Source organism: Petaurus breviceps, unplaced genomic scaffold (genome assembly GCF_028583685.1).
Source record: "Petaurus breviceps papuanus isolate PSGF00001 unplaced genomic scaffold, PetGlider_PUasm1.0 99, whole genome shotgun sequence".
In the NCBI taxonomy this organism is placed as follows: Eukaryota; Metazoa; Chordata; class Mammalia; order Diprotodontia; family Petauridae; genus Petaurus; species Petaurus breviceps.
Genome location: NW_027187465.1, coordinates 14,104,397 through 14,131,291, shown reverse-complemented (window position 1 = coordinate 14,131,291; position 26,895 = coordinate 14,104,397). Strand labels below are relative to the sequence as shown.

Sequence of the window (26,895 nt, the reverse complement as noted above, 5' to 3'; positions counted from 1 at the left end):
ATCTATCTATCTATCTATCTATCTATCTATCTATCTATCTATCTATCTATCTATCTATCTATCTATCTATCTATCTATCTGTCCATCCATCCATTCATCCATCTACCTAGCTGTGTATCTTTTTTTTCTGTCTTTCTGTCTAGTCTAGTTTATTTCTCTCTCTCTCTCTGTGTCTAGTCTTTTTTTTGTCTTTCTGTCTCTCTCTGACTATCTATCTAGCATTGTAACTATCTTTCTCTCTGTGTATCTAATCTAGTCTATCTTTACCTCTTAAAAATATACTATAAATGGACAGTGAGGGGGTCTCATAATTGAACAGAAAAAGCGGAGTGAGCTGCATTGTGCTTAGGAAATTGCAACGTTTTCTTAATGAATCTGAGTTTTACCCTGGAACAATTACCCCACTCCTCACCCCCAGTAGTCTTCCAGATTGTTATGTTTGTGATTCAGGGAACACTATTATCTCTGAAGAACTCAAGTTGAGGATGTCCCAAAGGACAAATGGAGGACAAAAGCATGCTGGGCATAAGGAGTTGTGAGACATCACAAATGAGGAACTGTGGAGGACAGGATGAGTGGAATAGAGATAGCTATGTGGCCGTGGACAACCCACTCATGCTTTCTCTGCCTCTATTTCCCCATCTCTAGAAGGAGGGTGATGAGCGTCTATCTTGGAGGGTTGCTATGGGGCTGAAACAAGGTAATATGTGTAAAGTACTTTGCAAATCTTGAAGCAATACAGAAATGAGCAACTACTACTACTACTACTACTACTACCACCAATTAGATTCTTGCTTAATAAATGCATGCTAATTGATTGTTACTATACAGGGATATATATATATATATATAGGCCTGGCACTATATTCACTGGGCCACCTAGCCACCCCACTACTAATAATACCACCAACCCCACCAACTACTACTACTACCAGCAACGAGACTCCTGCTAAATAAATGCATGTTAATTGATTCTTTATGATGGCTCACCAAATTTATAGCCTCCATGTATCTCTTTGCTTCCCAATATTCCCTTTAGAAAGGGGGTGCTGGAGCCAGCTCTAACTGACTTGGGAGAGCTGACTGTTAAATTTTCAGTGTGTGCATTTATACCTCAGCGGCTATAAATCAGGGCTTGATTTTTTTCTTTTTTGATTGTCTAGACTTAACAAAGTGCTAATAATGTGGATTAACCTTAAGAGTGCGTGGGCATGATTTTTTTTTTCCTCCAGTGAATCTCACTATTATATTTACCTACACACACACACCTCTATTAATCTATAAACATTACTTCCGCAGGAGTGCAGCAGAAGGCTCAGAAAATGAAATCATCACCAGACTGGGAGCCTGGCTAATTAATAATGACAATAAAGATAGCTGGAAATTATATAGCATTTTAAGGTTTGCAAAGTACATTATATCGTTATCTCTTTTGAGTGATGCCTCTGGACCAGAACAAAGTCTTCCTGGCAGTGGAGGGAGTTAATCACTGAAGATCGATCTCTAACATAAGGTGGACTTTGTGTTTATAGTGAATTGGCTCCTTTCTGTTCTCCCCATCCCCCCCTGCAGAGATCTCTACCCCCAACTCACCTGGCATATTGGTCAACAGGTGCCTGTGAAGCACCAGGGGGCATTTATTTATTTATTTATTTTGCAGCCGAGGGCTACAGTGCATTAAAAAAAATGAATCCATCATTTATTTAGTACATACTTTGGGTAGAGAAGCAGCAATGAGGTCCCTCACCACTTGACCCAGTAGGGGAATGAGATACCAAAACAGGTCATAGATTCAGCTTCAGAGATCATCTCATCCAACTCCCTAAGTTTGCAAACAAGAGAGCTGAGGCTCAGTGTGGTATGTATGTAGAATGTAGTGACTTGTCCAAGACCACCCAAAAAGGAAGTGGCAAAGCTGGGATTTCAACCCACATCATCTTACAGCAAATTCAACACCTTTTCCACTATATTTTTTTTCTCTTTCCTAGAACTGAATCTCCCTTTCTTCCCTCCCCATCATCTCTGATTTTATTGGGAAGTCACAGGGAGGAAACTCCCTCTATTAATATAGGAAAACTTCAAATTTAGTCTCAGACACTTATTGGCTGGGTTACCTTGGGCAAGTCACTTTAACCTCTGTCTGCCTCAGTTTCCTCAACTTTAAAATGGGAATAATACTAGCATCTACCTCCTGAAGATTTTAGAACATCAAATGAGACAGTATTTGTAAAGTTCTTGGCATAGTCCCTGGCATGTTTTGTTGTTCAGTTGTGTGTGACTCTTCAGGACCCTGTGGACCTCTGTCCATGGGGTTTTCTTTTTCTTTTTTATTTAAAAGCAATTGGGGTTAAGTAACTTGCACAAGGTTACACGGCCAGTTATTTCTGGGTGTGGTGCTAAGTATCTGAGCCCCTGATTCGATCCCCAGGTCATTCTGACACTGGGGCCAGTGCTCTTACTCGCTGAGCTACCTGGCCCCCACCCTTTTTTTTTTTGCTTTTTGAAGGGCAATTGGGGTTAAGTGACTTGCTCAAAGTTACACAGCTAGTAATTGTGTCAAGTGCCTGAGGCCGGATTTGAACTCAGGTCCTCCTGCTCCAGGGCTGGTGCTCTATTTACTGTGCCACCTAGCCACCCCTATGGGGTTTTCTTGGCAAAGATACTGGAGTGGTTTGCCATTTCCTTCTCCAGTGGATTAAGGCAAGTAAGGCTAAGTGACTTATTCAAGGTCACACGGCTAGGAAGTTTTGGAGACTATATTTGAATTTAGGTTTTCCTGACTATCCATTGCCCCACTAGCCTCCTCTCTATCTGCATGGCACATAGTAAGTGCTTAATAACTCCTTTCCTTCCTTTTTCCATTTCCTTCCTTCCTTCCTTCCTTCCTTCCTTCCTTCCTTCCTTCCTTCCTCCCTCCCTCCCTCCCTCCCTCCCTCCCTCCCTTCCTTCCTTCCTTCCTTCTTCCCTCCCTCCTTCCCTTCCTTCCTTTCTTCCTTCTTCCTTGGACTTTTGGGACAACCTACATACAGTAAAACAAATCAACTTATTGACTATATCAGATGACGTATGACTCATTTTTAAAACATGTTTGTTCATGACAGTAAGTTCACGATTAAAAGAAAAATTAGAAAACAAAGACAGGGGAGGTGCCAAATTGTAGAGGACTTTAAAATATCAGGCAAAACGGGCTTGCCTTTTCCTGGGTAAGTCGCTGAAGGGAGCCGCTGAAGTTTTGGGAGCAGGGTTAGTGGTACGCCCTGATCTGCATAGAAACAAGCTTATTTTTGGCAGCGCGCTGAAGAAGAGAGTGGGAGGATTATTCTGGAGCTGGGAGAAAGGGGAGGCTGATTGCAACAGCAGAAATCAGATGCAAAGGGAAGTTTGCACCAGGGCGCAGCTCTGGGCATTGAATGTCTGCGGCAGGGCATGCAAACGATGCTGAAAAGCAAACTAGCAAATCGGACCCTGCTTTGGCACCGATATTTATTTTTAAATCATGCCAGGCGCTGCCCAGTCTTGGAGACATTAGATACTGTCGCACTGCAGGAAGGCCAAGATGGACACAAGACTAACCCGGGGAAATGAGAAAGCAGGGGAAAGAGGGCGAGAAGGACCGAACCTGCGGGGGGGGGGGAGGTTGGTCCAATCAGAGAGCAGAAAGGCGAGACAACTTGTTTCTTATTGGATAGATAAGTTTGGGGGCGTAGCCCAGAGTGCGCTCCGCCTTAAGTCCAGGGGTTGGCTTCGTGGTTCTCTCCGGGGTAATGAGTCTAGAGCAATCAGGGAGCAGAAAGGCGAAGTGGGATAGGCTTCTGATTGGGTAGCTCGAAGTAGAGGCGTGGCCCAGCGCGCGCTCGACCCTAAGTTCCCAGGAACCGTCTGGTCGGTCTGCCCAATCATAGAGCAGAAAGGCGAGTGTACCGGTTCCTGATTGGGGATCTTGGGATGGGGGCGTGGTAAGGCGCGTGCTCTAGTCCAGGTCCCTGCGCCTCGCGACGCAATTCTGCCGTTGTCTGTTGGCGCCGCGGGTGCCTTCATAGCCCCCTACTGTGCACCATGCCGGTGGACCTGAGCCTGTGGACCGGACCCCTGAGCCTGCGGGAGGTGGAGGAGAAGCCGCAGCATCCACTCAGCGTCAAGTACTCGGACTGCGAGATCCTCGAGCTGGGTCAAGTGCTGACGCCCACGCAGGTACCAGGCCCAGCGAGTGGGCCATGGGCTGGGCGGGGAGGGATGGGGGCCTAGGGGCTGTGCGCGGGGCGGGGAGCGACGGCCGCGCCTTGGTGCGTCCCGGCTCCGGCTGCGAGGCTGGAGGTTCTCATGCTGCAGAATCTGCAGGGCCCGGGGCGGGCGGGTGCGGCCTGCGCTGCCCCCCCGGGCCACCCCCTGCACTTGCAAACAACAAACCGGGAAACTGAGGCCCGAGAGGCCGTAGGGTGGTAGGAGGGCCGCTGGCAGGGACCCCTCCCCCCACGGCAGTCAGTTTCTCCTCGTCATTGACATCATGACTTGGTCTAGGCCTGGGTCTGGGAAGGGAAAACCGCAGGGCTTAGGATCGGAGATTTAGGGGTGGAAGGGACCCCCAGGGGCCCGCCCAGAGGCACCCCACTTTCCTGGGGCTCCCTCCTGGGCAGCTGAAGGGAGGACACGGGTCTGGGGGCCTGCTCTGTGAATTGGAATGGCACTTGGGGGTGGTACCCTAACTGTGCGTAGCATCAGAGACTCGGAGCTGGCCATCAAGCCCAGCCTTCGGAGCGCACTGAGGTCTAGAGCGGGGTGACTCTCCCAAGGTCACCCAGTTAACGAGCACCAGACCTGGGATTTGAACTCCCATTCTCAGACTCCTCCTTGGCCATCTTTGTGCTGGGGAGGAAGGGGGAGGAGCAGCCCTGCATTTAAAAATCTTTGCCTAGCTCAGAAGAAGTGCTTCACGTTTGTCCTTGCCTTACTTAACAGGGTCCTTGGCACACTTTGGTGCTTAATAATTGCTTGGTTTGGGTCTTTGAGGAGGAGGGATTGGTAAGAGGGCAAGCAAGGTCCTAGACCAAACCCCGGGAAAGCAGCTGGGACCACCTAGGCAGGAGAGATTCTCATTCTGTTATTCCAGGAAGAAGAAAACATTCCCTCTGATAATAGAGAAGCCCCTTCAGGCAGGGGCTTTTTTCTTTCCCCCTTGGGCGTAGGCCAGGGCTTGCCACCGAGACTTAGAGCAAGTGCCCTCTGGCTGTGTAGGCAGCCTCCTCTTCTGCAATTTTGCCTGGAGCCCTGAGAAGCAAGCATCACACCAGCCCAGTCAGAGGTTGGACTTGAACCAGGTCTTACTGGCTGCTAGGTTGGCTTTCTAGCCACTGACTCTTGCAGTAGCTTGCGGGTAGGTCTGCCTGTCCCAAGTCCCTCCCTGCTCCCTCCATTCAGCCACCAAAGATTTTGGTCCTAAGGCACAGGTCTGATCATGTCTCATCCCCATCCCTGTCACCTTGGGAGCACAGACAAAAATGCCCTGTTCGGCATACAAAGCCCTTCATAACTTTCTCATACCTTACTCCCCAATATGTGACACTGGCCTTCTGGCTGTTCCACCAGCAAGACGCTCCATCTCCACATCTGGGCATTCTCTCCGGCCGTCCTCCATGCCTGGAAGGCTCTTCCTCCTCTCCCCGCTCAGGCTGCCCTGGCTTTTTTTGGGTCTCAGCTGAAATCCCACCTTCTACAGGAAGCCTTTCCTAATCTGGGTTTTTTTTTAGATAAGTTTTTATTGATGTCTTCTATTTCTTATATCACCATAGTGATCCCAAGTATTCATCCTCCTTCCAGAGAATCATTACATAAAATATCCCCGTTTCTCGACACTGACAGTCAATTCCTGTGTCTTCTCTTTTTCTATTTTGTTGATGTGTGTTTATGGACTTCTTTAGCTGCATCCTAGAAACTTTAATATGGTATTTTGTCATTATCACTTTCTCTTACATAGTTACTATCTCTATAATTTGTTCTTTGACCCATCCATTAGAATTTCATTGTAAAGTCTCCATTTGAAGCTGTGTCTTTCGCTTGTGGTTCCTGAACCAATTATTTTTATTGTACCATGTTCTATAAAGTTCCATATAGTGTTGAGAAATGTGTATATTTGTTGTCCCATTTAGACAATAAAAGTTAAGACTGGTTGTATGAAGAATATGGAGAAAAGAAAGAAACCAGATGATTTTAGGGGTCATGAATCAGAGAATGAGGGTGTAGACAGAAAAGGAGGATGGATAATGAAAAGAATGAGAGAAATCCCTTTTGGAAAGGGACCCAAATAATGAACATTTTAAAACTCATGAGCAGACCTAGTTGAAGGGAAGGAGGAAGGGAAGAAGGAGGAATCTCTTTATGACTGAGAGGAAAAAAAGGTAAAAAGAATTATATAACCAGATAAAAGCAGGAGAGAAGAAGGAACTAAAAAGCAAAACTCCAAAGGGAAAGAGTTTAACACACTAGAGAAGGACATCAAGGTTTGAGGAAGAGCCAGTGGGAACAGGGCCATCTAAAAAAGTCTTAAGGCTGGTTTCTCCAGGGATGTGTTCAGTTCCATATTCCCTCTACCCTCCCCTGCCCTCTTAAAATCTTTCTGTTAGAACTGAGAGGGGGATATTAAAGTGTCCTGCCACTGTTGTGTTACTGTCTGTGACTTTTTGTAGCTCTGATGTTTCCTTTATGAATTTGGATGCTAAGGCATTTGGAGAATATATTTTATTATTGACATTAGTTTGTTTTCAGCATAATATAGTTTCCTTGTTTATCCCTTTTTATATTTTGGATGTTTTTGCTTTATCAGATAGTATAATGGCAGCTCTTGCTGTCTTGGATTCACTTGATGCATAGTAAATTTTTTTCCATCATCTCAGTTTTATATCGTGTCTTTGTCTTTTAATATGTTTCCTTAAGCAACAGATTGTAGGGTTTTATTTTCTTATCCAATCAGTCACTCTCATTTTATTGGGTTGTTTAATCCATTCACATTTAAAGTTATGAGAGGTTTATTGCTTTTCCCTCAAGTTATGATTTACCCCCCTCTTCTGCTGTCAAAACAATATCTATCCCCTGTAAAAACAGTATTATGTTCCTTGAGATACTTTAATCTTTCCGGCTGTCTTCTAACCGTGATCCCCTCCTCTAGTTTGTTAGCCTCTTTCCCTTTGGAGTTTGGTTATATGATTCTTCTCCCCTTTTTTCCTCTCAGTCAAATAGATTCCTTCTTCCTCTCCTTCCGTTCAGCTAGGTCTGTTCATGAGTTTTAAGAATTTCATTATTTGTGTCCCTTTCCAAAAGGGATTTCTCTCATTCATTATCCATCCCTTTCTGTCTCCTCTGCACCCTCTTTCTCTGATTCATGACCCCTATAATCATGTGGTCTCTCCCTTTTCTCTATCTTCTTCACACAGTCAGAACTTCAAGATATCTGTTCCAGGCTCTCCCCTCGAGGCACTTTCTGCCCCTGCGTTGTAGGGCTGGCCCCATGGATTCCCCTTTTCATCGTGCCCCATTTTCAGCACAAAACCAATTAATTGCAGGTGTCAGAGAGAACACTGCCCCCAGTAGGGCCCCTCCCTCACCATTTCTCAGAATGTGCAGCCTACCACTCATCCTATACCTTCTGTTCTTGACTCTTTTTCTCCATTTGCCTGGAAATCTCCTGTGTTTACGCTTACCTACTCCTCCGGGTGACAGTTGTCCCCATGGGTTCCGACTTCTCCCTCCCAGAGATAGGTCTAATAGATTTTTCAAGCACCAAATTTCCCTGGGCCTGGTAAGCTCCCCATCTCCTTTCACGGATCATCACTTTGGAGCATTCATCAGTGGAACCCTGCCCCACAACCAAAGCCAGGCCTCCTTCTCGACCCCTTCCCCCTTTCTCTTCCCCCATTCCCATGGAGGCTCTTCTCTTTCTGACACCACAGGGGTCATCTTCCCCTCATTGCTGGCCCCCAGCACAAAATGCATTCCTGTATCCTCTATCCCCTTCCCCCCCTTTTCATGCCCCACACCTGCCTCTTCTCTGTTCCTCCCCCACCCCCCCAGGACTTCCATTTTTACCCATGTCCTTGTGTACTGATCACTCTGTTGCTGTCCTTGACTGTTGCATTGAATCACCCACTCCTGCATTTTTCTTGTTCGGGGTGATTGAGAAACAGATTGTATCTTCAGTTCTGGCTTTCTTTAAAAAAAAAAAGTTTCAAATGCCTCATTATTGAAGGTCCATTTATTTTTTCATTTTTGGTTAAGCTAAAATTGGCAGAGTAGGTCACTCTGAATTTCATTCGGACCTCCCATTGCTGTTGGGAGCACATTATTCCATTCCCTCCTACATTTTCTGGTGGGTGCAGATAGTTTTGTGTTGTTCAGAATTCCTTTCCTTTGTGTTTGAAGGCCTTCCTTCTGATCATGTATCTTATTCGTTTCTGAATTAAATTGTTGAATTTCACCACTGTCTTGTCTTCAAGTGTGCAGCCTTGGGGTTTTGTTTTCTGGAGGTGATGCATGAATGTTTCCGTTCCTCTGTTAAGAAGCTCTGGCAAGTTCTCTTGTGCTGTTTCTTGCATTGTAGCGTGAAGGTTTTCTGTCTAGCCATGCTCTTCTGGGGGACCTGGGATCCCCAGACTGTCTCTGTGTTCTGTCATAGAGGGCACGCGTTTCACATGCTCTGTGAGCATCTTTTCTTGTCTGTTTTTGTTGTTTGGCTTCTCTTGTTCCGGGTTGCCCTTCACCTCTGTGTATTTGCATTCCCAGCCTGTTGTCTTTTCCCTCTTGCTTCTTTGGTGAGGTTTGGCTTTGCACATTTCAGTTTTTCTGTTCAGCTCATTATTATTTTTGCCGTGCAGGACATCAGTTCTGCTCTCCTAATTCTCATTTCTCCATGTTTTCCTTACATTCCACAGAGTCCTCTGTCTCCTGGAGGGCTGGATCATTTTCCTTTGTTTTGCAGTATTTTTTCATGCTGCCTGGATTCTTTTTCCTAGATCCAGAGGCTCTATTTCCTTCTGTTGTTAATATCTTCCCTGCTTATGTTCTAGGTCTTTGAGTTTTCTTCTTCCTGAGAGCTTTGGTAATTTCAGTTCCCTCCCCACCAATTTCTCCCCATTTACTTTCTGATTCTGCCCCATGTGATGATGGTTTTCTTTGGGGCTGGCTCTTAAAGCATTGAAGCCTGTTCTCGTGCTGGATAATTCATGGTTCACTAGGCTGGGTCCCTGCTCTGAGTGACTTGTAGGTGGTCAGAACTGGCCCCCAGCTGGGTTTGGTGCCCTTCTCTCAGGCTTAGTGGAGTGCTGATTGTCCCTTTCATGACACATAGCGTCCTGTCCCCTTCCCTCTGTTTACTTCAGAGAGCTACCAAGCTGGTGCTGTGGGGTTGGCAGCCTTGGCACCCGTACTGGGAGTTCAGAGCTTTGCAGCCAGGGTGCTGTAGGGTTGTGGTCCCCATCGGGCTTTTGGCCCTGCAGGGCTGCCTCCTGCGGCACTGGCTGCCTGTGGCTACCTGAGCAGCCATGGTATTGAAGACCAGATGGTTTTGTTGCAAGCCGCAGCCCGTGAGTCCTTGGTCTGCTGGTGCAGCCTGGCTGAGGGCAGTGTGGGAGGGAGCGAAGGGGGCGCTGGATGGGCCCTCGTGGATTCTGGGCGGCCTCAATTATTGAGACCCCTGAGGTTGCTGTGTTTTGGGTGCATAATTTCTGTTGTGGAGGTTTGAGAGGTTGTGGGAAATGTCTGGTCCCCCATCTTGTTGCTGACAAGACCAGTCCTCCTTAATTCTAGTACCTTTCCTCCCTAGGTCATTTCCCTGTGAGTGTGCGCATGTGTGTGCGCGTGTGTATATGTGTGCATGTGCACACATGTGCATGTGTGTGCATGTATGTGTATGTGTGCACACAGTTGTCTACACAGTTGTCTCCCCTATTAGATTGTCAGCTCCTTGAAGGCAGGAACTTTCTTTTTTGTATTTGCATACCCAGCGGTTAATAAATATCTGTTGACTTTCTGTTTACTGCCTGTTGATTGATTCCCAGTTGAGTGGAGGGCATGGAGCCAGGGGCACCAGCCCTCAGCATGTTGCCTGCCACACTGGAGGTGCCAGGCAGTGGTTATTGGCTGATTTTTCTCGGCAGTTTCCTTGTTCCCGGGAAGGCTTTGACCCAGTTTTAGGCCTCTATGTATGTGTGTATCTATAGGTATGTAGGTGGGTTTCTAGATAGATTCATGTATGTTCTTTTAAAAAGCAGAGTTTATGCCTTTGAATTGCTTGCCCTTGGTGCCTTCTTGTCACAGAGCAAGTGAACAGAGACCAGAAGGAGGCATCTTTTTCAGAAGTAGGTGAGCTGGGTCTGAATCACGGGATTCAGATCTGGAAGGCCCCTGGGAGACTGAGGAAACTGAGGCCTGTGGAGGGTCGCCAGTGACGGGGACACCTGGAGTCCAGTCCACACCAGTGAACTCTGTGTCTTTGCAGTGGCCCAGGTCCAAGGCGCTGTTGGGACATCTTTTGGCAGCAGCTTTAATAAATATCCTGCCAAACAGCTTGGGCCAGTTTTGCTGCCTCCCCTCCTTCCCTCTCCTGCCCCTTCTCTCCTGGGCCAGGCAGCGGCGTCTGGCTGGAAGGCGATATCAGCTCCTGAGCCCCTCTCCACCGGGCGGCTGCTTTTTCGGGGTCCCTGGGCCCTGTGCTGCAGCAGCCTCCTAGCAGAGTGAGTGGGTGGGGAGGACCAGACCCAGACTGTAGAGGGCCTTGGGGCAGTGACCCAGGAGAGAAGGAGCCTCCAGGCTGAGCTGGGGCAGGTCCTGGGCCTCAGTGTCAGTCTGGGTTTTGTTTCAGCTGTGAAATGAGTGTAAATAGCTAGGATTTATGCAATGCTCTGGGTTTACAAAGCGTGTTACCTGTGTTATCTCATGTGATTCTCACAACAGCCTTAGGAGGCAGGGGCTCTTTTTACCCCCAGTTTATAAATGAGGGAACTGGGACAGCCTTGCCCAGAGTCATACAGTAAGAGTCAGAGGGAGAATTTGAACTCAGCCCTTCCTGATGTCAAGTCTGTGCCGCTAAAGCTACCCCATGTTAAGGGTGGAGGTGAGGCCATGTAAGCTGGGCCACATGCCTGTTTCTCTTCCCCACAACCCCAAGTCTGTGTTAAACCATGAAGTGCTGTAGGAGGAGCCGGTTACCATTCTTCCCATGGCTCCTGGAGCTGTACTTGCAAGGGGCCTCAGGGCCCATCTCTTCCAATTGCCTCCTTTTCTCCCATCTCAGAACTTCAGAGTGGACTTCGTGGTCCAGACAACGCTACCAGGGTCCCCAGGCTAGGTTGTGATGTTTACAGGCTCTGTGATCCTGGGTATGTCATTTACTTCTCTGTGCCTCAGTTTCCTTCTCTGTAAAATGGGCAGAATACTGATATTCCCCTACCTCATGGGGTGCCCTCTTCAACCTCAAAGGCCCTAGAAATATGAGCTGCTCTCAGAGGCATTTACTAAGCGTCTACTGGGTGCTGAGGTCAGTGAAACAGCCTCTGCCCTCAAGCAGCTTCCATTCTGTTTATGGGAGCAGGCGAGGGAAGAGCCCACCAGAGGAGAGGCCTCTTCAGGTCTCCTGCCCACTGCAGAGATGCTGATATTCTTCCAAAATCTTTGGTGAAGTAGCGCTCCCTGCGCTGGGTAAGGGCACAGGGAGCACAGGCTGTTCCGGAGTTCAGAGGGCTGTCTGACATTAGTTGGGAATGTGCCCCCCTTTAACGTTCTCACTGTGGGGATTGCTGTCTTTTGTGATCCCCATGGTGCCAGAGAATGCCCACCAAGAGTTCGGTGGTCTTCGCCCCCCACCCCAGCTGCCTCACAGCCAACCAGCTGGTCCTTTCCCTGCAGGTGAAGGGCCGTCCAGTCAGCATTGGGTGGCAGGGCTGCGACCCCTCGAAGCTGTACACGCTGGTCCTCACAGACCCGGATGCTCCCAGCAGGAAGGACCCCAAGTTTCGGTGAGTGGGAGGAAGGTGGGGGGTGTGCATGTGAGTCATGACAGCCGCTCCCCCAGCTCTGACTCTGGGCTGGCCTTGCCGTGGCCCCAGGGCACATACGCAGCAGGGAGTGCAGGATGTGATCCTGTCTGAAGAGTCCTCAGAAACAAGGCGGTGGCCATGGTCTAGCGTGAGATGCAGGCAGGAGTCAGGAGGACCTGGTGGCGTGACCCTACCTGGGCAGGCCACTGTCCAAGGCAGTGATGATGCAGCCCCTCCCGGGCCTGTGGTGAGGCCTGTGTCAGATGGAAATGTCCATGAAGAGTTCTGTGGAGCTCAGCCTTCATCCTCAGGTTTGTCACCTGCTTTTTCCCCAGCCAGCTCTTGGAAATGTTGTGAAGCTCAGATTCGAGTGCCTTGTCCATGGTTTTTACTGGAACAGGACACAGAGAACCTCAGAGCTGAAGCTGGTGCAGGCCTCAGAGGCCACTGACCCCGTCACTGCATTTAATTCAGTACAGTTTTTTTTGCACACAAAACCATCTCCCTCTGATGCACAGCTTACTTTTTTGAAAAACATACAGTAGTCACCATGTTAAAGTTAGAACCGTCTGCTTGTCCTGTTCCTTCTGGCCCCCCTTCCCTCTCCCCAGATCTTTCCCATTTGGAGTCCAAACAGGGCCAAAACCCCCTTGCACCAGGTGAGTGTGGTCCAGTGATAGCAGTGCAGCCATGCTGTGTCCAGAATTTCCTCCCACCTGCTGGCTTTGGAGGCTGCAGCGTGGCCCGAGGGAAGCGGGGTCTTTGCCGTAGGAGCCTGCAGACCCGGCTTCGCCCTGCTCCTCTGGGCAGTCTCAGGCCCAGCTGCATGTCAGGGGGCCTCACACTGCTTCTCCGTGTGACTTTGGACGAGTCCTTTTGACTCCCTTGGCCTCAGTTTTGTCATCTGTAAAATGCAGGGGGTGGCTCTAGGTGTCCTCTCGTCTTTTCCAGCCCTAGGAAAGGACATGACCCAGAAAGGCCCCAGGGAAGGAGCCACTAACCAGCCTCTAGGGCACGTCACTCTAGGGTGTAGGTCTTGAACAAGGCAGTGGTCTTGTCCATGGGCTTCCCCATCCAGCCAGCTTCTCAAGCCTTCCTCTGTCTTGGACCTCTGAACTCTGCTCCTCCTGGGAGGAGAGACCTTTGCTCCCAGTAACGTGGCCAGCAGAACGTCTCCTGGGTCTGGAGCTTCTGGGCTGAAGTGGGAGTGTCTGGCCTTGGGTGGAGCATCCTTTGGGTTCTCTCTCTCTCTTTTTTTTTTTTCTTTTTGGAGGGCAGTTGGGGTAAAGTGACTTGCCCAAGGTCACATGGCTAGGGTTTTGTGTGTGTGTGTGTGTGTGTGTGTGTGTGTGTGTGTGTATGTGTGTATGTGTGTATGTGTGTGTGTGTGTGTGTGAAGTGTCTGAGGCCGATCCGAACCCAGGTCCTCCTGACTCCAGGGCTGGTTCTCTATTCACTGCGCCACCCATCCAGCCACCCAGTAATCCTAAGGGTTCTCTCTGCTCTTTTCTCACCTCAGGGAGTGGCACCACTTCCTGGTTGTCAACATGAAAGGCAATGATATCAGCAGCGGCAGTGTCCTCTCCGATTACGTGGGCTCCGGCCCACCCAAGGGAACAGGTGAGTCTGCAGCTAAGTCTGGAGCTGCTTCTAGGCCCGAGCACATGGATACACTCTGGTTCCAATTGCAAATGGCTCTGAATGCACAGTTCCCTGTTTATTTATAGGCATGGTATGTTCATGAATGAGCTGGGAGGGGCCTTAGAACAGGGAATGGCAGGGCTGGGAGGGACCTGAGAACAGGGGATGTCAGAACTGGGAGGGGTCTTAGAACAGGGGATGTCAGGGCTTGGAGGGGCCTTAGAACAGGAGATGTCAGAACTGGGAGGGGCCTTAGAACAGGGGATGTCAGGGCTGGGAGGGGTCTGAGAACAGGGTCAGAGCAGGATACCAGGAATTGACTTATAGATGAGGTGTGTATCTTCATTGGTGGAGAGAGTTTACACACTGACAGGTGTGTGTTACAGAATCTTGGAGGAAGCCGTCCTTGGGCCTTTGTGCCCTGGTTCATGGCAGAGGCTCTGGGGCTTACCTGTGTCCCTCCTGTCCCAGCAGCATCTCTGCTCTAAGGGGCCTTGAAGGGAGCCCTGGCTTCTGGCCTCTGCCTGCAGACCCCCCATGATGAGGCGGCTCATTCCTCGTGTTCCTGCCGCCTGGTGCTGGCAAAGGAGAGCAGAGCTCGCTTGGTCCTTGGAAGACCTTGGGGCACATTGGTCACTCAGCAGGCCTTCATTGAGTGCATGCTTTGCAGCAGGCACCATGTGGTGTGGGGGAGTTGGGAGACCAAGACAGAAATGCCAGATAATTAAACAGCACTGTGTGTGTGTGTGTGTGTGTGTGTGTGTGTGTGTGTGTCTGTGTCTGTGAGAGAGACAGAGAGAAGACCAGGCCCAGAGAGAGATGCTTCCTGCCTGTGTGACCTGGGCAGGTCACCTTCTCTGTGCCTCAGTCTCCTCATTTGTAAAATGGAGCTAAGATTTACATGAAATGGGGTCATCATGGTGCACCTGTTAGGAAGTGACCAGCTCAGGGTCACAGAGGGACAGTGTTAAGTCATAAAGCTGGGACTTGGCCCCTCATTCTCTGGCTGAAGAATGTTAGGTTTTTCCCACTGCTTCAGTCCTCCTTGATGCTGAGAGCTGTCATCTCCCCCCAAGGTCCTGGCTCTGAGCCCCCTCGGCCACCAGGCCTGGCACTGTGTTGCTTTGTCCGTGTGTGGAGCAGCTGCTGGGGGCTGAGGCCAGAGCCTTGCTCCCACTGGCCTCCCACTCGTGACCTCCGCCTTTCAGCTGCTGCCCAATGTCCCGGAGGTGCTGATACTTCCATTTGGTGCTCCAACCAAGGTCACACAGGCAGTGAGCATCTGAAGCCAGGCCCTCTGTGCGGCTTTGGTGGGGGGGTCAGGGAATCCCCACTGGTGCTGATGGTGAGCTGCCAGACTCAGCTGGTCTCCAGCTCAAGACCAGGGGTGCTGAGAGAACAGTGACAATGTATAGAAAGCAGCCAGCGCCGGCCCATGCGAAGGGCTCTCACTCATCATCTCATTTTGTTTAACCTGGAGTCCGAGAGCCCTTCCTGGGCTCTCTGGGGTGACTTCAGTGAATCCAGGAACTTGGATGGAAAAAAAACGACGTCCTTATTTAAGAGTAATGAGTTTCTTTTGTTATCCAATGTATTTTTTCACTCATTTAGAAACATGTTTCTGAAGAGCGGTGTGTCCCTGGGCTTCCCCAGGCCACACACAAGGTGAAGAGTCCTTGTTCTGGGGTAGAGGTCTAGGACCCGTGGGGGGTCCACTGTGGGGCCTGAACAAGAAGAAAGTGTTGGGTGGGGCATCCACAGATTGCTGCTTTCCCCCATGGAGCCAGCCATTCTGGAGAACAGATGGCTGCCTGACTGGTTTCAGGAAGGGTTTCTTCCTGAGTGACCTGACAGTGTTTGCCTGGCCCAGCAGTGCTGGGCACATAGAGGGGAGTGGGTGTGTCTCCCCAGATCCATTCATTTCTCTCCAGCAGTTATAAAATTAGGTGGTTTCATTACAGAAAGAGCCACAGGAGAAGGGCCATTCTCAGAAGCAGGAAGTTGTGCCCTAATTTAAAAACCTGCCAACCCATTTTCTGCAGAACTTGGGAGCTCCTTGTGCTGTGGGATCCAGCCCTTTGAGCTGGTCATGGCCCTGGTAGGGACCCTGACTGAGCAGAAAGTGGCCCTTGGGCTCACTTCTGGCTGCTCTGAAGCTGGGCCAGGCCACCCAGAACAGGGCTCTGTGAGCCCCAAGTCAGCTCATACTTGCACCTGTATCTCCCACATCCAGAAGTGGGGGAGGAAGGATTGCTAAGGGAGGGATGGGAAGAAATTGTAGGGTGAGTCTGCAGGCCCCATGGATGGCATTTGGCACTGCCAGCTGTGCCCACATCTGCCCTCTGTCTTTCTCCCAGGTCTTCATCGCTATGTGTGGCTGGTTTATGAGCAGAATGGGCCACTCAAATGTGATGAACGTGTCCTGAGCAACCGTTCCGGGGACCACCGGGGCAAATTCAAGGTGGCTAACTTCCGTGGCAAGTACAAGCTTGGGCCCCCTGTCGCTGGCACGTGCTACCAGGCCGAGTGGGATGATTATGTGCCCCGGCTGTATGAGCAGCTGGCAGGGAAGTAGGCCCTGTCATCGCCTGACCCTCCCCAGGCAGTGGCATCTTGTGGGTGATGGGAGTGGATGGCCCTCCCCCTCGTTCCCCAGGCACCAGCTGGCACGGAGTCTTTTCCTTCTGATGGGGGGGGGGCCTGGGTGGAGGATGTGGGTGCTGGCCTTCAGTGGCTGGCTTGGTGGGTGGGGGGAGGGGATTGAGACGTTAGTAAAAGTCGTGATGTGATTTGATAATCTGTAAAGATACTGATAGCTGAGCAGAGGTGGAATATTGTAGAGATTCCTCTACCTTCGCTAAATCTTTGTGCATCCTGTCCCTGGTGTCACATCCTTTCCTTCAGATAGATTAATGGGTAGAAACCGAATTTGGAGGCTCCAAGATCCTGTTTCATGGAAAGTTTTCTCTCCCAAGAGAACCAGATCGGGGGGCTTCCTCATTTAAAAGTGTGCATGTCGGGGTGAGCCCACACTTTTGGGTTAGAGATGTTTGCTGTGCTCATATTTTGGTGTTAAATCTGCTCCAAGTCTTTGTTGGAAGAGAAGCAGGACCTGACTTACCAACATTTGTGTTTAATTCTGCTGTTTGCTTATTGTTGAATTAAAAAAAATAGAATAATCTGTTTGCCTCCAGTTTTTTTTTCTCCCCACACAAAGTGGTGCTGCCAGCAGGGGAGGTGTGGTCCTTGTATAATGGCTTCCCGTTATGTGGAGGGAATTTCCCATAATTCTTTGCAGGTTGCCAGAAAGGCAGCTGGCTTCAGGGGATGTGTTCATGTCCTGGGATTGGCTGCTGGGTAAACCCTGGTCTGTTGTGTCTCCCTTTTGTGATCCTGGACAAATCACTGAACTCGCTGATTTTGTCTGAGGAGGGAGTTGCGTTAGGGGCTTCTGTTACCATGAACTGTGCTGATGTGGCACCCTCATTTTACAGGGGAGGGAAGCGAGGATGAGACAGGTGCACTGACTTAGTGACAGGCCTGGTAGGACTCTCATGACAGGGTTCTAAGTCCCAGAGAGGAGCTCGGTTCACATCCTAGCTCTGGGCAGGTCACTTCCCTGGGCCTCAATGTCGTCTTCTGCAAAATGAGAGGTGGGCCGAGATGGTCTGACATCCCCCTGCCCCCCAGAAGAGCACAGCTTCTTCAACTTAAAAAGGTCAAGTCCAACGTCCCCCCTCCCTCTGCAGACAAGGAAACTGAGGCCTAAGGTCATACTGCCTGTTCCCCTGTGAGGTTAGCACCCAAACCCAAGCCTTTCTTACTAGGACCATCCTTCACTCCCCAAGCATTTATTAAATGGGCTTATGGGACAGTCCTGCCTTCTAGGAACTTCAGTATGCAGAAAGAACAACTGTTTTTGGAGGGCCTATCCTCATGAAGATCTGCAGACATACGTCAGATGGGAGGTTATTGGACATCATCAAGGATTGTTTTCCTCTGAGGGGATTGATTTCCCACAGGATAACTCTGAGTCTCACCCAGCTGCTGTCAGCCATTCCAGGGAGTGGGGCCAAAGCAGCGGGTGTCCCGTGTGCGCACGTGCTGCTGGGGTGGTGGCAGTGGCAGCGGCTGAAGGCGGGCAGGCTGCTCAAGTTGCTTTGTTACAGCTGCTGGTAATCCTGAAACAATGCCGTGTGTGTGCCCATGTGTGCGTGGGGGTGAGTCAGTAGTAGAGAACCTTTGTTACTCTGGTAAGAAAGAGCCCTGAACGATGGGATCTTTGTCAGAAGGACGGATTGGGTTTCCTCAGTCCCTATAATAAGGGACCAAGCCTCAGAACACAGAACGGGAGCATGGGAGCTGAGGTCATCCTGTCCAAACCCCTCGTTTTCTGGAGGAGACTGACGCCAAGAGAAGGGGTACAGCCAGGGGTTCCCGCTCCCTTCATGAGGAGTTTCCATTAAATACTCAGCTGCCTCACATTGCCTAGCCCTGAACCTTGTCCAGCCTGTCTGCCTCCGTATCATCTCCTCGACTGAAGAGGCCGTCACAGAAAGCCCTGCCTTTCCGGGGCTCTCTCCTCTGAGATGTAGGCCTGGGTTACTTCTTATCCATGAGAGGAGGGGTTGTGTGGCCATCTGTGTTTGCGTCCCTTGGGCCTAGCACAGTGCCCTGAACACAGCAAGTGCTTAATAAACATCAATCCCTTGATCGTTCTTAAATTGTCCCTCTTCCCTCCCTCCCAGGGTCCTCTCTGTGTGTCTGCTTATTTCACTTCATTTGAAGACTACAGCTACTAGGTGTGTACCCCCAAGAAGCCCTGGGGTCATAGGGTCTTGGATCTCCAGCTGGAGGGCACAGTAAGCCATCTGCTCCCATCACCTTATTTGACAGATGGGGAAGCTGAGTCCCAGAGAAGGGAAGTGATTTGCCTGAGGTGACAGGTCAGTGGCAGAATTTGAACCCACATCTGGAATCCACTTGGGAACCTAGATGAGGAAGGGCCCAGATCATCTGAAAGCCAGATTTTAGCCCGTGATGTAGATGTCATCCCCTCCATTACTGAGTTTAGTCCTTAAAAGAATTTGTTTACTACAAGCCAAGCAATCAGCTTCCTTCCAGACTGATGGAGGCTGTTTACCTCTGGGCCTCAGTTTCCTCATCTGTAAAGTGAGGTACCATAGACTTAGAGCTGGCAGAGTTCTCAGCAGCTGTCTGATCTGACCCGGTTTTATAGGCAAGGAAACCGAGGCCCCCAGGGAGGCTTAGTGACTTGCTCCCCCCAGGATCACACAAGGAATTTGTTCTAGATGACAGGCTCTTGGCCAGCTTTGCATCTGTGATCCTCTGACCCCTAGATAATTTGTATAGTTTGAGCCAATGAGAGTCCTGCTCACCGTGGGCCCTTAACTGTTCCCGCTTTCATTTGGCTGCAGCCCTTATCAGTGCTATGCCCCATCTTAGCCCGTTCAGGGTCCACCTATTGGGACTTTGAACCCAACACAATCCAGCTAAAAACGGATGGGAATGGTGGGGGCTGCCAAGGGGACGAGACCTGAGCAGAGTGGTCCCTTGGCAGGGGCCAGGTCAAAGGGCCCAGCCAGCTAGTCACCAAGCATATTAGGAAGCAGTGAGATAACAGGTCAGGCACATTGTAGATGTTAACTCTTGTTTTTATTAACAGCCACAGGTGCGCCTGCAGAGCTCCTGCTTCCTTCTTTGGCCACTGAGGCCTCCAGCCCTGTTTGCCTCTGCCCTACCCTTGGCACAGCATGGCACCCCAGGGACGGTAGAGATGGCAGTCAGCCAGGGGTGGGGTGAAGAGTGGACATAGGGTGACCATGACCAGTTTTTTCTAATCAGTAAAAAAGAAGCCAAGTCCTAACTTAGGTGTACTGCCTTCTCCTTGGAGGGCAGCTAAAATGGACAGGAATGGTAGGGGCTTGTGGTAGGCCAGGGGTGGTCAATGTGCCTCTCCTTCCCTTGGCCATCTGGTGAAGCCTGGGGCCCCCTCCTCAGGATCATGTCGTTAAATGCATAAAATAAAACACAGGATTAGATTAGAAAGGAAACCAGTGACTATGGAAATATAAAGTATCCCTAGGTCCCAGGATAAGAACCACCGCTGGATTTATACCCATTTTACCAACTCTGTACACAGTTCACAGGTGTGGGTGCTTAGTATAGCTAAACACAGAGAAACATCAATGAACCCGAATGACAAGAGACCAGGGAGGGACTAATTTAATTTTCAGGCTAACGGAAGAGCGTCTTTCAAAGGCACCTGAACCTGTTCCCCTGCCTTGGTGAGTCTTTTCGGACCTGAAAATCGTGATTTCCATTCAGAGGGGACACCAGGTGAGGAAACTATCAGCCCCAGCAGGCTCTCAGAGCTGCCTCAGAGGTTATGGGACTTGCTCAGGGTCACAGCTGCTATGTCAAGGAATATGACTTGAACCCGGGCCTTTTGGACTCCTCAGGCTGACTGAGCATAGTGTAAGACATTTTGCACACTCAAGGCGCCACATACATGTTAGCTATTATTATTTCATAAACAGAAATCTCACAGGGTCTCAGGGTTCTCATTTTCATTGTCCCCTCAGAGCCTGAGAAGGCCCAGGAAAGTGGGGGTTTGGGATGGGCCATTTTACCCAAGCTCTGGGACTTCAGACGCCATCCAGTCTACCACCTTTAGTTTATTTTATTTAAGAAAAAAATGTTGGGGCGGCTAGGTGGCACAGTGAGTAAAGCGCCGGCCCCGGAGTCAGAAGGACCGGAGTTCTGTTCCAGCCTCAGACACTTAACACCCACACAAAAAAACTAGCCGTGTAACCTTGGGCAAGTTACTTAACCCCAATTGCCCTTCAGAAGGCAAAAAAAAAAAATGTTAATGACAAAAATCTATTCCCCCCCAGAACATACAGAATCAAGCAGAACACATTTTCTGTTGGTCCTGTTCAGAAGCCTTTGTCTCTTTCTGCACCCTGAGGTCATGGCTTTTCTGCTAGCATGCTTTCCCCTCTGTCCTCTGGGATTATATCAACTCTGATGAGAGAGAGACAGAGACAGAGACAGAGAGAGAGACTAAGGCCCAGGACGTGTCAGATGCAGGATCCTGTCCAAACCTGTTAACGAGGGTTCCACCAGCAGGCCATCAGAAATATTTGGTCATGAGGGTGCCTGGGGCTCAAGGTTCCAGCCCCCTTCTCATTTTTCTTCTCTGTGACTGATGCCAAATTTCATACGTACCTCTGCTCTGGTTTTCTCCCTCCACTGATGTGCATGGTTACCTGCTCAGGACTTAATCAATGGTGGTATCCGGTCTGGTGAGCTTGGCTAGGGTGGTCCTTTGATGCCAGGTGGACAGCCCATCCTTGGGGCCATCTTTCAAGGCTTCTGTGGCCCAGTAGGGTAGGACCAGATAGACTGGCTGAGAAGCCACTCCAGGATGATGTTACCTGTACCTGTCATTTCTCCCCCTACCCCCCATTTCCCCATTTCTGTACTTGTCAGGGTAGAGTCTGACCCTGACTCCTGCCTTTGCTGTAGGTCCCAGAAGACACAAGTTGACCCAAGCGTCACATTCGATGCCACTTAGGGAGCAGAAAAGACCCAGACAATAAATGCCCCCACATTTCTAGAGGATGGTGGGCGTCTCCTCTCCGCGGGGCTTCAGGATGTGCCCCCCAGGGCAAGCTAAAAGCAAAACCTGCTTCAATGACACACCGAGACATTGTGATGAACACTTTTATTTACAAATATAATTAAAAGCTCTGACAGTTATCATGCTCTTCCTTGGAATCTGAAAAGGGTTTTTTTGTTTGTTTTTAAAGTGCATGCAAAACAAGTAAAGCATTTCTTTTAAACCGTTTTTTATTGTAAGAAAATACACAGTTTGAAAGTGTGAATAATGTACTATTTATGACCAAGAGATGGGATTGGGGGGTAACGGGGGCCGGGAAAGGAGATAGAAAGAAAAAAGATAAAGGGCATCTGGGTGAGAGACAGCGTTGGATTCCAAATGTTGAGTTGGAAAAAAGGGGTGGGAGGAAGAGGAGGAGGAGGAGGAAGTAAAAAAATTTGATCAGAGAAACAGTTAAAATACAATATGAAAATAAGTCATACCTCTCCTTAAATTCCTTCTATACACAAAATACACGATTTGCTTAAGCCCAATTTGTGCTACTGGGAATCTGTGAGCTCTTTAAATGTATTCACATCCTCTGCAACAGCAGAAAATGATTATGATACAATCAGAATATGCTGAAGGCAAGTGAAACCCTTGCCAGCAGGTTCTTAAAAATCACAATATCTCTGCCCCCCACCCACCCCCCTCCCAACCCCAGTCCCCAAAAAAGTAATTAATATGTCACCACTGATATGTACATCACAATTAGATTCTGTAAAATGTATCAAATTTCTCAATCTTTAATAAAATTTTTTTTAAATCCTTGATAAAAAAAAACAAAAAAAAAAAAAAAAAGAAAGAAAAGAAAGAAAAGGAAAGAAAGAAGAATGCAGCAGCTATTTAAGGTGTAAGGCTGCGGATATTGTGTCTCTCTCCCCCTTGGCATTTAGATTTTTTTTTCATTATTATTTTTTTTTTTGCTTGACTTTCATAGGTTGGTGGTAATGAGTGATTGCTTTAAAGAAACATACATCCACTTTAAAAAAATTATTTGTTGGTCAGTTGGTTTCGTTAAAACTGTCTCCAAAGTTTTCACTGAAACATTTGATAATCACATCAATACTGTGACGTACTATGGATAGAAGAGTGGGCCGGGGGGTGGCCAGCACTGAAACTTGACATGGGGGGAGGAAGGGGGCCCCTGATGGAGTAAGAATATACAGGCACTAGTCCGACACGACGTCAGTAAGAGTAAGAGAGAGCGCGAGAGCGACGCCCGTTCCAGTGGGGAATGTGGTTTTGCAGGGTTTTAATTTTCTTTTTTCATTTTTTTTGTAAATGGCAAAAAAATTTAATCTCATCTATAGTCCTCCTTAGGATAATCTAATGTAACCAAATTCCCAAATCCCATCCGAAGGCTCTCCATGTCAAAAGTTTCAATCTCACGCTCTTGTCTTTCCAACAGAAACTTGATCCTCTCGCTGCGTTCCTTCTGAAGGGCGGCCAGCTCCTCTTCAATCTGAAACAAACACGGGGGCTGGTGTCTCGTAGGTGGGGGCCCACCCATCTGACCACCCACTGCCTGCTGCGCACAGAAGTTAGCCAGGGTCCCTACCAACAGGGCCTCACACAAAGGACATCAGATTCAGCCCCCTCATTTTTCAGAGAAGGAAACTGAGGCCCAGAAGGGACAAGTGACTTGCCCAGGGTCACACCGTTAGGGTCTAAGGGACCTCAGAGTCCCCTTATCTTACAGATGGAGAGACTGAGGCTAAGAGGGCAGGTGGCCCAGTCCCGGGCCTTCCCTCCCAGGCCAGGCTGCCTTGGTGGGGCAGGCTCGGGCTCTCCCCAGGGGACGGCTCCTGGCTCAGAGCAGCCCCCAGGCCTCGTACCTTCTGCTCCAGATGTGCCCTTCGCAGAGACACCCTCTGTTCCAGCTTCTGGAGCTCACGCTCGTGCTGGGCCTCCGTCTGCATCTTGATTTTGCTCTGGTAGGCATTCAGCAGCTCCATCTCCTGCTGTAGCTGCAGCCTCAGGGCCTGGCACTCGGCTTCTTGAGCCTCGTCCAGTCTTAACTGGGGGCAGAGAAGACACACCACAGCCTCAGCACTCAGCTCACCTTCCAGCCGTCCCTGCCCTCCTCAGACTGTGAGCTCCCTGAAGGCAGGGACTATTTTTGCCTCTCTCTGTATCCCCGGCCCCAGCACAGGGTCTGAGGAATGGGAAGCAGGGGCATAGCTGGCCCCCATTCTGCTGAGATGGGAGCCATGGACTTAGAACTTTGGGGGTGGGGGTGGGCCCTCTGGGACTTGGCAAGGGCTTCCCCTGCTAATTCAGGGCTGATTGCCTTTAATCTGAGAATTGTCAGAAGAATTGGGGTGTCCCCACAAGGCACCAAGCCACCAAAGCTGCCTTAAAAATATATCTTTATCAAATTGAGTTGAAGATGAACTTGCTTAGGACCATAGGATGTGCAGCTGGAAGGGAGTCTAGCAAACTTTTGATCAAACTCCTTTATTTTACAGAGAGGGAACCTGAGACCAAGGGAAGAAAACCATCTTGTTCAAGGTCACACAAGACAGTTCATGCCAGGATTTGAAGTAAATCTAGGTTTCCATATGGCAAGCCCACCAACACTCTCTCTTCTGTCCCACACTTCAGGGAGGCAATTCTTTGTGACCCCGCAAATACCCCGGCTGGTTCTTCCTACCAATTCATGTGGCCCAAGGACTCACCGTCTTTACCATGGAAAGGTTCTACTAGACCTCCCTCTACCCCCAGCATTTCTTAGCATTCAGGCACGACTCAGTTTTTCTTTTTCTTTTTGTCTGACCCTGTGATTTCATCAAAGAATTCCTTCTGTGAAAACTCCCTCCGTTGATGGTAAGCAACTCATTGGTAACTTTAGGATCTTAGGATTATGCAGGAGAATATGTTTGAGACAACAGGACCACAGAGAAACAGAAGATAAAGTCCAGCTAAGACTGGCTTGAGAAGTCCTTGTTTGCTACCCAGCCAGTAGCCCCAGAATGTTGGGACTTAGACCAAAGGCCAAGCACAAGGTGGGGGAATGGGCCAGCAGCAGCCCAGGGAACTGTATGAAGAATACCAAACTATGGAAGATTCCTGGACACATGGATGGTGGTGTTAAGAAAGAGTAATCTCTTGCTCCCATGCAGATGTAATTATCTAATATGTAGATATAACTATCCTATGGTTCCAGGACACATAAAAGGTGATGAGCCTTTCCTGTGAAATGCTCAGGCCTCAGTCTAGACCTGTGTATATCCCATATGTCCAATCTCTTTTCCATCTCATGTCACCTCCTCTGCTTCACACAATGTCCTTACTAATTGCCAAAGTAAGAATAAAGGTTTTTAGGACAGTTTAAAAAAAAGAGATCAGCCCAGTGCCTCTTCTGAGTATTTGAGGGGAATGACATTATAGACATCTAATATATAAAATTAAACAGGCCACTCTATATCCAAGGTGATTTTAAATCACTTCTTGCTTAATTATTTTTCATAGTCATGTGGAGTTCTCTCCTTAATTTCCTGAGGATGAAATTGGTTCAGGATGAAGGGGCAATGGCTTACCCAGAGTTCCATGATAAGTCTGTGGCAAACCCAGGAATAAATTTTCCAGAAACTCTATGCCCAATGGGTCCTGACTTGCTTTTGTAAATACATTCAGAGGCTTTCCTATCCTCCCTCCAGGGATCTGAGAAGTCATTCTAGTTCAGTCCCTTTGTTTTACATGAAGAAACTGAGGCAGTACTTCACATTTCACATTCAGACAGAGGAGAGTGGTCAAAGAGAGTCACAGGCATCAGAGAAGGTAAGGATTGAGAAAAGGACGTTAGTGAGACAGTGCCTCCCCACCCCCAAGTGAACAGAGCCCAATTTTAACAAAGTTCAAAGTCAAGAAATAGGCTGGAAAAAGTGAGTAAACAATAACAAAAAAGAACCGACCACAAAAAGCTACTATGGTAGCAGAGAAGACCAAGACAAATTCAGAAGACAACAATATGAAAATCCCTACAACCAGAGCCTCAGAGTAATATGCTAAATGGACACAAGCCCAATGAGAAGTCCTAGAAAAGTTAAAGAAAGATATAAGAGGAAAAGAGATAAAGGAAGAAAAATTGGGGAAAGAGATGAGAGCGGGCAAGTCACTTAACCTCTTTCTGCCTCTGTTTCCTCATCTGTAAAATGGGGATAATTGCACCTACCAGAGAGGGTTGTTGTGAGGATCAAATAATATTTGCAAAGTGCTTACAAACCTAAGAGTGTTATATGTTTACTAGTTATTATTGTCATCAATTAACTAGTAATAATTATGATTTTACCTTGAGGGTAGGGTTTTGTTTTTTTTTTGCCTTTGATTACTCAATGTTTAGCACAGTGCCTTTTACATAGTAGGTACTTAACAAATACATATTGAATGAATACGCTTTCAAAAATATAGAATTTTCAAAATACCAGTTAAATAAGCTTGACTTCAACTCTGGGCAAAATCCTACAACATATTATGAAAGGGATGACTAGTGGACATTTAAAAAAAGAAGAGGTGATGATTGCACAGAGTCAGCCCAGGTGCAGCGAGCACAGGGTATGGCAGACTAACCTTTCTTTGTTTCTTAAATTTTTGGACAGTTTCCTAACTAGCATATCAGAGGAATGGTATAGCTATAGGTTAACTAGGCGTGAGCCTAAGATCTGACCAAGTGTCTCATGATGTTCCCCCGGACAAGTAGAGGCAGATGGGTTGGGCATCTATGCTATCATAGTTAGGTGGGTTGGGAAGGAGTTGAATGGCTGGACTGAAAGAGTTGCCATCAATGGTTCCATGTCAACTTGGCGGGAGGACAGCAGTGGAGAGCCCCAGGATCCTGTGCTTGGCCATGTGATGCTTAATATTTGTCAGTAATTTGGATAACACATGACAAACAAGGAATTCTGAAGAAGCAGTGTGAAGAAGTTAATCAAGGAAATGTGTGAGCACAAAAGAAGACAAGTGAGAATGAGGGAGAACCAATAGACATCCACCAGGAAGTCACTGGTCTCTCTGCAAAATGAACCAAAGACCAAGAAGGTTCCCAGCACAGGGTGAAACCCTTTGTATGGAAGGGCACAGAGAAGGGTTGAAAAAAATGGATCAATACCCTTCAATGAATCGACAAACATTTATTAAACACTTACTATGTGCTGATCTCTGGGGATACAAAGAAAGATGGGTATGGTCCTTGATTGCAAGGAACTCACATTCTAATGGGGGAAATAACCGGTAGGGAACTATGTACATAGAAGATCTATCTATCTGTCTATCTATCTATCTATCTATCTGTCTGTCTGTCTGTCTGTCTGTCTGTCTGTCTGTCTGTCTATCTATCATCTATCTGTCTGTCTGTCTATCATCTATCTGTCTGTCTATCTATCTATCATCTATCTATCTATCTATCTATCTATGTATCTGTCTGTCTGTCTGTCTATCTATCATCTATCTGTCTGTCTGTCTATCATCTATCTATCTATCTGTCTATCTATCCATCTATCTATCTATCTATCTATCTATCTATCTATCTATCTATCTATCTATCTATCT

The 26,895-nt window shown here is 48.4% G+C and overlaps 2 protein-coding genes across 4 annotated transcripts in view; one reads left to right on the top strand and one right to left on the bottom strand.

Annotated features, from left to right (window-relative positions):
- The first annotated feature begins 3,937 nt into the window (after nucleotides 1–3,937).
- On the top strand, nucleotides 3,938–16,840 carry PEBP1 (phosphatidylethanolamine binding protein 1). The gene is made up of 4 exons (XM_069081487.1): nucleotides 3,938–4,191; nucleotides 11,890–11,999; nucleotides 13,540–13,640; nucleotides 16,019–16,840. The coding sequence occupies exons 1-4, from the start codon at nucleotides 4,057–4,059 to the stop codon at nucleotides 16,234–16,236; spliced, it is 564 nt and encodes a 187-aa protein (XP_068937588.1). The 5' UTR covers nucleotides 3,938–4,056; the 3' UTR covers nucleotides 16,237–16,840.
- Nucleotides 16,841–21,396: 4,556 nt separating this feature from the next.
- The window catches only part of TAOK3 (TAO kinase 3), a 243,206-nt gene continuing 237,707 nt past the window's right edge, over nucleotides 21,397–26,895 (bottom strand). For all 3 annotated transcript variants that reach the window (XM_069081656.1, XM_069081657.1, XM_069081658.1), the window contains 2 exons: nucleotides 23,184–23,366; nucleotides 21,397–22,810 (listed from right to left, as the gene is read on the bottom strand). In XM_069081656.1, coding sequence (XP_068937757.1) covers nucleotides 22,649–22,810; nucleotides 23,184–23,366 — 345 coding nt within the window. In that variant the 3' untranslated portion in view covers nucleotides 21,397–22,648. The remainder of the gene's footprint in view (nucleotides 22,811–23,183; nucleotides 23,367–26,895) is intronic.

Bases quoted from the DNA above. Each gene is read 5' to 3' on its own strand.
- PEBP1 (XM_069081487.1), top strand. From the start codon at position 4,057: ATGCCGGTGGACCTGAGCCTGTGGACCGGACCCCTGAGCCTGCGGGAG. The intron at 4,192-11,889 runs GTACCAGGCCCA...CTTTCCCTGCAG, and splicing joins AAGTGCTGACGCCCACGCAG to GTGAAGGGCCGTCCAGTCAG. The intron at 13,641-16,018 runs GTGAGTCTGCAG...TCTTTCTCCCAG, and splicing joins CGGCCCACCCAAGGGAACAG to GTCTTCATCGCTATGTGTGG.